Source organism: Gobius niger (genome assembly GCF_951799975.1).
Source record: "Gobius niger genome assembly, chromosome: 7".
NCBI classification, from domain to species: Eukaryota; Metazoa; Chordata; class Actinopteri; order Gobiiformes; family Gobiidae; genus Gobius; species Gobius niger.
In genome coordinates this window covers 36,101,151-36,114,753 of record NC_136858.1, presented here as the reverse complement: position 1 = coordinate 36,114,753, position 13,603 = coordinate 36,101,151, and the positions used below count along the sequence as shown (strand labels likewise).

Here is a 13,603-nt window from a genome sequence, read left to right as displayed (position 1 = left end):
TTGCCCAGCGTTTCTCAAAAAAGTTTCACCGTCTCCGCGTAACGCCGCGGCGAAAAACGCGTAGATTTCGCGTTGTTTCCAAGAAAGCTCACGCTCACAGGCATAAGCCCACAGAGCTCATATTCATGTCACTAATGCGCCACCTGAAACTGAACAGAATGAAGCCATTAATGTGTAGCCTGCTCCCAGGATAGCGCCCCCTAGCCATACCTTGAAAACTGCACTTTTGAATCTTTTTTAGACAATGATGCCAGTATGTTCTAGACACTTTTGGAAACCAAAAAATACATTATAGTCATGTCATATTTTCTAAGATGTGGGCGTGACTTTGACTTTTATTTGGGAGTCTATCTGGACCTGCCTTGTGTGTCAACAAACTAGTCCCTGGTTTTTCAGCAGAATAAGCCCATACCTGTTTAAACAGACTCTCCTGACACGGGGCTACAAAAAATACCTGACTTTTTTTTCACTCAGACCCCCCCGTTTCGAATGGCGCCCCCCCAAAAACACGTTTTGTCATGTAAATTTGACACCACCTCGCAGGCGCGCGCTCTATCCAGTCTGGATCATACTTGGCTGACAGAAGGCCACTTACGGTCTGATTCCATAGAGATCAATTACTTCACGGTGCACATCACTATAGCGCCACCTTCCTATACCCTGAAAAATTTATTTTGTCCGATTTCCACCAAACTTTCCAGATGTCTTCTACTCATCATAACAAACCAAAAAATATATTACACCATGCCTCTATGTCGCTCCGTTCTCCTAATATTTAGGCCCGAGCCGGACGCAGTCCTGGCAAGGGACTATTGTTTTTGGGTGGTTTCTTATTAGGCCCGAGCCGGACGCAGTCCTGGCAAGGGACTATTGTTTTTGGGTGGTTTCTTATTATTATTATTTTTTTTCTCCGGAAATGATCGCGTTTTTGACCCGCTGAACGTGGGCGAAAACTCACCAAAATTGGCGGAGGCATTGGGGCGGCGAAAAAATTTATGATATTGGACGAATGGGACACGCCCACAACAAAATGGCTCCACAACGCCCTCTGGAAGTGGACCCCAATTCAAAAAAATCGGGGCGTTTTTGGGCGTACGCCCGAATCACTCGCCACAGTGAGAGGGGACATCAGGACAAGCCCAAAACTCACTTGGAGCGCCACGCCCACTCGCACAGGGAGGCGGCCATCTTGGCTTCAAACCCGGACATCGTCTAAACTCATTTTACGTTTTAACGAACTAGTCCCTGGTTTTTCGTCGGATTTAGATCACATTTGGCACAGCGCATCTAGACATATTGAAATTCAATATTTGCCCAGCGTTTCTCAAAAAAGTTTCACCGTCTCCGCGTAACGCCGCGGCGAAAAACGCGTAGATTTCGCGTTGTTTCCAAGAAAGCTCACGCTCACAGGCATAAGCCCACAGAGCTCATATTCATGTCACTAATGCGCCACCTGAAACTGAACAGAATGAAGCCATTAATGTGTAGCCTGCTCCCAGGATAGCGCCCCCTAGCCATACCTTGAAAACTGCACTTTTGAATCTTTTTTAGACAATGATGCCAGTATGTTCTAGACACTTTTGGAAACCAAAAAATACATTATAGTCATGTCATATTTTCTAAGATGTGGGCGTGACTTTGACTTTTATTTGGGAGTCTATCTGGACCTGCCTTGTGTGTCAACAAACTAGTCCCTGGTTTTTCAGCAGAATAAGCCCATACCTGTTTAAACAGACTCTCCTGACACGGGGCTACAAAAAATACCTGACTTTTTTTTCACTCAGACCCCCCCGTTTCGAATGGCGCCCCCCCAAAAACACGTTTTGTCATGTAAATTTGACACCACCTCGCAGGCGCGCGCTCTATCCAGTCTGGATCATACTTGGCTGACAGAAGGCCACTTACGGTCTGATTCCATAGAGATCAATTACTTCACGGTGCACATCACTATAGCGCCACCTTCCTATACCCTGAAAAATTTATTTTGTCCGATTTCCACCAAACTTTCCAGATGTCTTCTACTCATCATAACAAACCAAAAAATATATTACACCATGCCTCTATGTCGCTCCGTTCTCCTAATATTTAGGCCCGAGCCGGACGCAGTCCTGGCAAGGGACTATTGTTTTTGGGTGGTTTCTTATTATTATTATTTTTTTTCTCCGGAAATGATCGCGTTTTTGACCCGCTGAACGTGGGCGAAAACTCACCAAAATTGGCGGAGGCATTGGGGCGGCGAAAAAATTTATGATATTGGACGAATGGGACACGCCCACAACAAAATGGCTCCACAACGCCCTCTGGAAGTGGACCCCAATTCAAAAAAATCGGGGCGTTTTTGGGCGTACGCCCGAATCACTCGCCACAGTGAGAGGGGACATCAGGACAAGCCCAAAACTCACTTGGAGCGCCACGCCCACTCGCACAGGGAGGCGGCCATCTTGGCTTCAATTGGCTTTTAAGTGGCTTGTAAGTGGCCCGCCCATCCTCCGTGAAAACGGCCAGAGGTCTTAGCCTAGCTGCATACTGGCCTCTGTCAGAGGCCTCTGTCTCCTGAAATTCGCCAATTTTCCAAATTTCTCCCTTTCTTCACAAAAGCCACACTTTTGGACTCATAGGTACTTATACTACCCCTATGTCACAGACAGAAGCTTTAATTTGGACGTTTTTGCCTCCAAATTCACGTTTTTCTCAACAGTACAATCACAGGAAGTTTAATTCGTCTGTTTCCTGTCCGTCTCTCTGTGTGCTCCTCGTACTATATGGGTCTTTCCAAAATATTGCTTCAATATCGAGGGTGCTGCAGGGCTGAAACCCTCTCTCAACGTTTCTTTGGGCAGCCAGGAATTTACCCTGATTAAATAATGATAGAATATATTATTTTCTATACTGTATATCCATTTCCTGCAAATACACAAGTGCGGGGTATTTCATGATATCAATGTCAAATCCCCTGCAGTAATCACTCAGTCTTAGTAGCTCCATTGGTAGAGAGCTGGGTTAGTGTACAGGAGGTTGCTGGATCAAATCCCAACCAAGACTCCTTTTCATTTGTTTTTCTTTTGGACTCCGCACTTTCTGGTAAAAACATGAATCGTCGCCGATGGTTCCAAACTCATTAGAAACAGGAAAATTACCCCTCCAGTGTGTTGCCGGGATCAAATTTCAGCCTGTGAATTTGGAGTACCCAAGCAGTCATCAGGCCCATGTTTGCATGGAATTACAGCTCAGTGATAGCATGGTCGTCTCAAGTGAAGGAGGTTTGCTAGTCCAAACACGACCTTGACACTTTCATATTGCCTTCACCTTTTACATGGGATGCTGCACACATTGTCGCAGCCTATAACACGTGAGTAAGGGACATTTTGCAGAAGTTTCTGTGCCTGTGTGGCATCATAGCTTGAGCGTTGGATTCCCAACCATTAGGTTGTTGGATCAATTCTGACTTTACCTTTTTTTTTTTTTTTTTCAAACGCTTCAAAACATGCGTCACTAAAGAGAAAGAAATGGGGGACACTGGGGAATATGTCGAAAACAATCGGGGACATGTTGAAGGTGGGGGGGGATCTAAACTGTGAATCCGTTTCCTGCAAACACACAAGTGCATGATCTCTCATGACATTAATTTCCAATCTGCTGTTTTATTCACTCAGCTGGAGTAGCTCCATCGGTAGAGAGCTGAACTAGTGTACAGGAGGTTGCTGGATCCAATCCCAATGTTCACTCTTTTATTTCCTTTTTCTTTTGGACTCAGCACCTTCCAGGAAGTACTCACTAAAAACAGGGAAATAACCTCTCCTCCAGTGTGTTGCTGCGACCAAATTCCAGCCTGGGAATTTCGAGAAACCAAGCCATCATCAGGCCCATGTTTCAAGTGAAGGAGGTAGCTAGTCCAAACACAGCCATGACACTTTTATATTGTTTTCACCTTTTACATGGGCAACTGCACACATTGTCACAGCCTAAAACACATGAATACAGGACGTTTCATGAGATTGGTTGTGCCTGTGTAGTGTTACTGCTTGTGCATTGGCTTGCCAATCATGACATTAATGGATCAATTTTGACCTTAGCTCTTTTTTTTTTTTTTTTTTACCGCACCTATGGTCCCGCCCCAATGTATGGGTGGGGTGCATGACCTGAAATTACCTCTCTCCTCCAGTGGTGTGCTGGGAACTAACTTCTGCTCAATAATTTAGACAAAAGTAGCCCACATCGGGGTCTAACTACCATGGAGGTACAGCTCAGTGATAGTGTGCTTGTCTTTAGTGGAGGAGTTTGCCAGTTCAAACATGGCTGTGACACTTCTCTAATCCTTTCTCTTTTTTTGTCGGCATTTTAATAGAATTTCTGATACAGTGCAGTCTGTCAGTGATTTTAACAGTTTATACAGTGTTAAGAGTTTCTGCAATATCAACATGTTTGTACAGTTTCTGCAACAAAATAGGGATTATTGCAATTACAACACAATTATGCAACTACATAGGGATTTTCACAATAGCACTATAATGCAACTTAATAGGGACATTCGCATATAAAGCACTGTCATGCAACTTAAAGGGACTTTCGCATAAAATGAACTGTAATGCAACTTAAAGGGACTTTCGCATATAATGTACTGTAATGCAACTTAAAGGGACTTTCGCATAAAATGAACTGTAATGCAACTTAAAGGGACTTTGCATAAAATGCACTGTAATGCAATTTAAAGGGACTTTCGCATAAAATGAACTGTAATGCAACTTAAAGGGACTTTCGCATAAAATGAACTGTAATGCAACTTTAAGGGACTTTCGCATAAAATGAACTGTAATGCAACTTAAAGGGACTTTCGCATATAATGAACTGTAATGCAACTTAAAGGGACTTTCGCATATAATGAACTGTAATGCAACTTAAAGGGACTTTCGCATAAAATGAACTGTAATGCAACTTTAAGGGACTTTCGCATAAAATGAACTGTAATGCAACTTTAAGGGACTTTCGCATAAAATGAACTATAATGCAACTTTAAGGGACTTTCGCATAAAATGAACTGTAATGCAACTTTAAGGGACTTTCGCATAAAATGAACTATAATGCAACTTTAAGGGACTTTCGCATAAAATGAACTATAATGCAACTTTAAGGGACTTTCGCATAAAATGCACTGTAATACAACTTTAAGGGACTTTGCATAAAATGAACTATAATGCAACTTTAAGGGTCTTTCGCATAAAATGCACTGTAATAAAACTTAAATCAGTGTGATGAGGATTGATCGCAAGGGACCACAGCAAACAGAGGTGGTCGTAAGGCGTGAGAGTGAGCAAAGGTGGTAGCAAGGGATGACAACGAGCGGAGGTGGCCGCAAGGAACGAGAGCGAGCGGAGGTGGCCGCAAGGGACGAGAGTGAGCGGGGGCGGTTGCAAGGGACGAGTCCCCAAGGGCGAGGGCCTTCATCGCCGCTTGCGGCTTTAATTTTTATTATTATTTTAAAAAACAACTATGGACTACATTTTCTTTGGACTATAAGAGCATTTTTTTTTTTTTAACATGCTCACGTTTCTAAACTAATCCGATAGGGACACCTGCCCCCTGCTGGCCAGCCCTCACACCTGTCCAACAGAGCCACGCGGCCTGATGACATCATCACACAGCGCTAATGTTTTTATGTCAAACCAAAGCCTGAGCCTTTAGCTCGTGAAATGCGAAGGAACAGAAACAATCATCTCAGCAGCATGAAGTAATAAGAGTTTGTTTTTAGCTCCGTTGATCTGCTCCTGAAGAAGAGTTTTAGACTTTTCTACTAAACAAAGGATATCGAGGCTTCTAAAACAGCGGTTCTCCTTTCAGCACAAGGTGAGCTCTTAACAGTGGCGTTATCTCAAGAGTTAGGTATAAAAAATATTAGTAAAATATTATTTACAGTTCTGTCAGGCTGCGCTGGTGTTTCAGCTGATCAGACGCGTCACACAAACCGAGCAGGACGGACTTTTTGCGCTTTGGATGGACGGGCGGGAGGGCATCCTTAATAATCGTTTGTTCTCGATTATGCTATTTTTGTGATCGTCTAGTGTAATAATCGAAATCGTAATCGAATTTCGATTAATTGCACAGCCCTAGTAGTGAATGTCTTGAAATAGGCCTCTGTCTCTTTAAGAACCTCTGACCCTTTAGACACGCCCCCTCCACACGCTGTCTGTGGCATCAGTGGGGAGGGGGTTCTGCTGAGGAGCAGTGGTTGGTTACTTGGCTGGTGACGAAAGCTCGGAGGCGTCTCCAGGAGGTGGGGGCGTTCCTAGGAGGACTCAGGCAAACCTATCCCTAAAATGGCCGCCATCACAGTTTTTACAGATTACTCAAAAATACGTGAATGTGCCAAGGCAACACTTCAGGCATGTTTTTAATGAGGGAGTGACAGAATAACATAGGGCTGTGCAATTAATCGAAATTCGATTACGATTTCGATTACAACAGTAAACGATTACAAAATTAGCATAATCGCAAAAAATTGATTATAATTTTTATTTATTTTTTTTTTCAATTTTTTTTCCAATATTTTTTTCATTTTTTTTCAATTTTTTTCTTTCTAATTTTAAATTTTTGGATTTTTGTCACTTTTTTGCTGGATTTTTGTCACTTTTTTGATGGATTTTTGTCTTTTTTCTGCTGGATTTTTGTCACTTTTTTGATGGATTTTTGTCACTTTTTTGATGGATTTTTGTCTTTTTTCTGCTGGATTTTTGTCACTTTTTTGATGGATTTTTGTCACTTTTTTGATGGATTTTTGTCATTTTTTTTATGGATTTTTGTCTTTTTTGATGGATTTTTGTCTTTTTTGATGGATTTTTGTCACTTTTTTGATGGATTTTTGTCACTTTTTTGATGGATTTTTGTCATTTTTTTGCTGGATTTTTGTAAATTTTTTGATGGATTTTTGTCACTTTTTTGCTGGATTTTTGTCACTTTTTTGATGGATTTTTGTCACTTTTTTGATGGATTTTTGTCACTTTTTTACTGGATTTTTGTCACTTTTTTAATGGATTTTTGTCTTTTTTTTGCTGGATTTTTGTCACTTTTTTGCTGGATTTTTGTCACTTTTTTGATGGATTTTTGTCATTTTTTAATGGATTTTTGTCACTTTTTTTATGGATTTTTGTCTTTTTTTTTATGGATTTTTGTCACTTTTTTAATGGATTTTTGTCACTTTTTTGATGGATTTTTGTCATTTTTTTTGATGGATTTTTGTCATTTTTTTGATGGATTTTTGTCACTTTTTTGATCAATTTTTGTCATTTTTTTTATGGATTTTTGTCACTTTTTTATGGATTTTTGTCACTTTTTTTTATGGATTTTTGTCACTTTTTTATGGATTTTTGTCACTTTTTTGCTGGATTTTTGTCTTTTGCTGAATTATTGTCACTTTTTTGATGGATTTTTTTAAAGGCAACAAATAATCGTTTGAATAATCGTGCTTTCAATTATGACAAAAATAATCGTGATTATTATTTTTTCAATAATCGAGCAGCCCTAGAATAACATGATGGAAAGCTTGAAAAAGTCCATTTTGCATAATACCCCCCCCCCTTTAAAGCTTCCAGGGGTTTTGTGAGGCTACTATTTGTTGTACTGCAAGTTAGAAATAACAACCCTTTAGCCACACATACAGATAATTCATTTTTATTCCCCCAAAGTCCAAACAAGGAGCTGTTACTGCCACATGTCGGGCCATCAACGCGGCGCTGAAAACGTCCCTGAATGCTCTGCCTGTCACTCGCCTCCGTCTCCATGGCGACCTGAGCAATAATTACCCGGCGCCTCCGTCAGAGCGCGGCGAGGCCTGGCGTCAGTGAAGGCTTAACTCGATCTAAAATCCCGCCGTTATTACCGTATGTCCCAGGCCCCGAGCGGAAAGACGTCAGCGGACCGACTCCCGCTCCCCTCGAGCCCCCGGGCAAGAACACGCTGCTGTTTTTTGATTTGGAAATTCAGAGCTCTTTCGAGGCTGGTGTCCTGAATTGTGGGATTTTTTCCAGGCTCGGGTCCAAGGGAGACGGAGTAGAAGTGCGAGAGGGCTGGGCTTTGGATTTACCTACAACTAGCAATGTGTGAATGTGTAATTAATTATATATCAGACTGTTTTGTGAAATGGGTGAAGCTTGTAAATGGTGACCCTCAATTAACCTCTTAACTCCCGCCTGAACCGAGAGGATCTTTGTCCTCACGTCATCAGATTTTTTTTCCATCATTTTTTTGTTGGGTATTTAACTCATTTTTTTAACTTTTTGGTCATTTTTTGTCAAATTTTTGTCAAATTTTTGTCAAATTTTTGTATTTTTTTTAGTCACATTTTCGTAGTTTTTTTGGTAATTTTTAGTCACATTTTTTTCATTTTTTCGTCACTTTTTTAATCAAATTTTTGTCATTTTTTTTGTTGCATTTTTGTCATTTTTTTGTCAAATTTTTATCACATTTTTGTAATTTTTTCGTCCATTTTTTGTCAATTTCTTGTGACATTTTTGTGACATTTTTGCCACTTTTTCATCAATTTTTCGTCACTTTTTTTGTCATAGTTTTCTCACTTTTTTGTCACTTTTTTTTTTGGGCCATTTTTTATCAATTTTTTTGTCATTTTTTGGTCACATTTTTGTCACATTTTTTGTCATTTTTTGGTCCAATTTGTCATTTTTTGTCAATTTTTTATCACATTTTTGTCATTTTTTGTGGCCATTTTTTTTTATGAATTTTTCATTTTTTTGTCACATTTTTGTCACATTTGTTATTTTTTTTGTTATTTTTTCGTCCATTTTTTGTCCATTTCTTGTGATATTTTTGCCACTTTTTCATCAATTTTTGGTCACTTTTTTGTCAGTGTTTTCTCACTTTTTTGTCACATTTCCATCATTGTTTTCGTCTCAGTTTTGTTGCTATTTTCACAGCTTTTTTCCAGAAGCTTTTGGACTGGGGTAAAGCCAAACTGGAGAAAATGTGTTCGGTTCAGGTGGGAGTTAAGGGGTTAAATTACACATCAACACGTCACACAATATAATACTAAACACAGAATTACAGGTTTTAAGGTTTTCTCGCCCAATACACATTTACAGTCCATTTCCAATCGCTCTAAATGTATAGAAAAGGAAGCAATTTTTACTAAGAGCTCGTGTTGCCACAGTGACTTTGAAAAAGTAATCTGATTTCTGATTCCTTTTAAAAGTAACTAAGTTGGATTACAAGTCAGTTTATTGATTACAAGGACAAAATATTGTATTGTATTGCAATACTTTTGCATATTTTTTTTCGTTACCTTTATTTAACCAGGACACAGACATTTATATGGTTAGTCTGGTGTTATATGTGATTTGCCTCAGGTGCTCTGTGGAGCGGGTCAGGCTGTTTTTAATGCAGGCTAGCTGATACCATAGAAAAGCACTAGCCTTGCATTAGCCTAGCGCCACGAAACTCTTCAAATATGAGAACTGCATGAAATACAAAAAGATATCTCCAGAAATCAGCAACACTCTGGATAACTAGGAAATGAGGCCCTGTGTCAAAAATCCTGAAATATCCCTTTAACCTCTAAACTCCCGCCTGAACCGAGAGGATCTTTTTCCTCATGTCATCAGATTTTTTTTCCATCATTTTTTTGTTGGGTATTAAACTCATTTTTGTAACTCTTTTTATTATTTTTATTTTAATTTTTTCACATTTTTGTCACATTTTTTCGTCAACTTTTTGTCAATTTTCTATCACATTTTTGTCATTTTTTTGGTCATTTTTTGGTCAATTTTTTGTCATTTTTTGGTCAAATTTTTTATCAAATTTTTGGTCAAATTTTTATCAAATTTTTGTCACATTTCTGTCGTTTTTTGGTCACTTTTTTGTCTAATTTTTGTCACTTTTTGGTAAATTTTTTATCAAATTTTTGTCACTATTTGTCATTTTTTTTGTCATTTCTTTTGTCATTTTTGTGACATTTTTGCAACTTTTTCATCAATTTTTTGTCACTTTTTTGTCAAACTTTTCTCACTTTTTTGTCACATTTCCATCATTGTTTTCGTCTCAGTTTTGTCACTATTTTCTCACCTTTTTTCCAGAAGCTTTTGGATTGGGGTAAAGCCAAACTGGAGAAAATGTGCTCGGTTCAGGTGGGAGATAAGGGGTTAATACACTTCAATAAATGTCAATTGGCATTTAAACTTTTGACACTTTTTACACTCACATTGCTGTATCGCAACACGTTCGTTTGTAAAACTTGCGATATGATGTTACTGTTGTTTTCTTACACGGATGTTGCGTCGTCATAATCTGGTAAAGTCTGTTTCAGCATCGCCAGTCGTGTAAACTTGGTGATTCTTTGTGAAGCTCTGACTCGCCGCCCTCTCAGTCTCTGCAGTTGCTTCTGGGTGAATCTCAGGTGATGCAAAAAGTTCCTCTTGATCACGTCGCACTTGAGCTTTCACAATCCTCTGCGACGCTCGGAGCGGAGCTTTACAGCGAGACGCCGCGGAGCACAGACGCAGCGAATTAATGTTCCAGACTGTCACTGCTGAACCCTGCCTGAACTCTCCAACAGTGAGGAGATGGATGCTCTGCTCCTGCGTGTAAATACAGGCTTGTTCTGCTTCTGTCTTATCCAATCTCTCTGCCTCTAAACACTTGTCCTCTCTGTGTTGCTTCTGCTGCAGGCGGGTGGTACGTGTATCAGCAGAGGAACGAGGTGCACAATAACTGCGGGATAGAGATCTACTACCAGACGGACATGCAGACCACGCACGACAACATGCTGCTGGAGCTCTTCTGCCAGATCATCTCCGAGCCCTGCTTCAACACCCTGCGCACCAAAGAGCAGCTCGGTCAGCACATGTTTCTCTTTCTCTTTTTTTTTTTTTTTATTTATTTTTTATCATTGTTATTATTCATTCAACATAAAGGCACAGACGCGGTGGCGCAGCGGTTAGCGCTCGTGCCTCACAGCTCGAAGGTACCACCAGCCTGGCTCCACGCTGGCAGCTCACTGCTCCTACAGTTCGCCCCATGCGACACTTAGGGCTTTTCCACCAAGGTGTTGGTTCTGGGCTGGTTCAGAGCTGGTTCAGAGCTGGTTCTGGTGCCGGGTCGGTTCCATGCTGACTTGGTTTTCTACCAAAATGAGAGCTGTGCCTATTGTCATAGCAACGCTTTGGGAAGTCAACATCAAAAATGGATAGTAACATCTTACTACAGCCACTTCTGGTTATAAAATACAGAAAAATAAGTTTATGTTTCAGTCACAGCAGCCGTTAACATTTTGATTTCTTCTTTCTAACTCTTGTTTTAGCCAAAGAGCATAAAGCAAAACAACAGTTTCCTCCACAGAGACTGTTTTGGCTTCTCCAGGAAGTTATAAGCACAAACTAACTAATATTTATTGTTTGTTGGAGGAGAGAGCCACGCCCCCAGCCGCTGACATCACTGGTGCTCGTTTCTGGTCCAGCTTTTAATTGGTTCCTGACCGGCACCAGATTTTGGAACCAAGAGCCAGCGTTTTTTCAGTGGAAAACGAAAGAACCGGTTCTGAAGCTGGAACTGGCCCAGAACCAGCACCGGCACCAGCTCGGTGGAAAAGGGCTAACTGAGGATGGGTCAAATGCAGAGAACTAATTTCTCTACAGAGATTTCTCTACAGAGATTAATACAGTATCAGATTATTATTACAATTACAGGTAGTGCACCAACCCAAAAACCCTCCCTCCACCCCCATTTACACTCATTTACACTCATTTTTTTTTTAATTTATTTCATTTTTTTTTAAATATAGGACTTTATCTTCACCACACCAGGTCTATAGGGTTCTTAAAACCAGGTCCAGTCCAGATCATGTCCAGGTCGGGCTCAGCAACACACACCTTCATTTATATGTACACTCAAATTAGGAAAACAGATTTCATATAATCAAAACTACATTTTCAAAATAAGCATTTGAGACCATCCCATCTACTTTTGTGTTTTTTGGCATCATTTCAACCATATACTTTTCTGATGTTAAGAAATTCTGAATAAATGCTTTAAAGAAAGTAATCTATTTTTGGCCTTAAAAATAAACCTTTTACCGAGTACTAGGGCTGTTCAATTAATCGAAATTCGATTACGATTTCGATTACAACAGTAAACGATTACAAAATTAGCATAATCGCAAAAAATCGATTATATATATCTTTTTTTTCAATTTTTTTTTCTACTCTCTACTTTTTAATTTTTGGATTTTAGTCTTTTTCTGCTGGATTTTTGTCACTTTTTTTGATGGATTTTTGTCACTTTTTTGATGGATTTTTGTCACTTTTTTGATGGATTTTTGTGATTTTTTTTTTGATGGATTTTTGTCACTTTTTTGATGGATTTTCGTCTTTTTTCCGCTGGATTTTTGTCACTTTTTTGATGGATTTTCGTCACTTTTTTGCTGGATTTTCGTCACTTTTTTGCTGGATTTTTGTCTTTTTTTGCTGGATTTTTGTCACTTTTTTGATGGATTTTTGTCACTTTTTTGATGGATTTTTGTCACTTTTTTGATGGATTTTTGTCATTTTTTTGATGGATTTTTGTCACTTTTTTTAATGGATTTTTTTCATTTTTTTGATGGATTTTTGTCACTTTTTTAATGGATTTTTTTCATTTTTTTGATGGATTTTTGTCACTTTTTTAATGGATTTTTTTATAGGCAACAAATTAATCGTTTGAATAATCGTGATTTCAATTATGACAAAAATAATCGTGATTATTATTTTTTCAATAATCGAGCAGCCCTACCGAGTACTATAATTAAATTAACTAAGTCATGACAGTCAATGAACTCTCCTAATGTAACAGAAACCACATCAAGCTTCTTAAAACAAACCAATCCTTAAACACATTTTTTCAACTTCTACCCAAAACAAAGACACAATATGACAATACCAAAACAAATGCAGGGCGGACTCGGACTCCTGACAACAAAAACGACAAACATCTGATTCTGTCACCACAGTTTTAACATTTTACCTGTGGGTAAGAAGTTATAAATAAATTTCATTTGGACTTGGACTTTCTCTTTTTAACTAACCAACTTTCTGCTATAGGTGCAGCAGGAAAAGTTCTCATCAGTTTCTAGGGCCCGGCGTATATAGGCACCGAGAGGAATATCTCGCAAAGATCTCCAGAACAAAAAGTGAAATATTGTGTTTCGGAAAGAGGAGGGCTCGAGGTTTAAGAGCCCTCCCTGAGTCCCTTAGGTCAGTGTTTCCCAGTACGTGGGCTGCGTCTGAAACCATCACATTATAGCCTCTAAGCACTAACACTAGCAGCGTTCAAACGAGCAAACGAGCCGTGAATGGGTGCTTTTTTGTGCATTAATTAAAAGATGACGATTGAAATCCACGTTTGCCAATACTGCCCTGGCCCCTCTTCTATAGTATATAGCAGGGGTAGGCAACGTCAGGCCCTTCAGCACAGCACCTCTGGCCCTCAAGATGATTTTGAGAAACATTATTACACTAATCAGAGAGAACTTTTAACATTATTAGAGTTAAACGGGAGGAAAAAATGTAGAAATACTGTCAATACACCCAATGAGATCATGTATTATGTACAACACTGGCATTTGAAGGAA

At 39.5% G+C, this 13,603-nt stretch overlaps 1 protein-coding gene across 1 annotated transcript in view; it reads left to right on the top strand.

Moving 5' to 3' along the window:
* Nucleotides 1–13,603, top strand: part of ide (insulin-degrading enzyme) — a 68,139-nt gene that overhangs the window by 49,431 nt on the left and 5,105 nt on the right. The window contains exon 20 of the mRNA XM_079560632.1: nt 10,668–10,835. Within this exon, the coding sequence (XP_079416758.1) occupies nt 10,668–10,835 (168 nt within the window). The remainder of the gene's footprint in view (nt 1–10,667; nt 10,836–13,603) is intronic.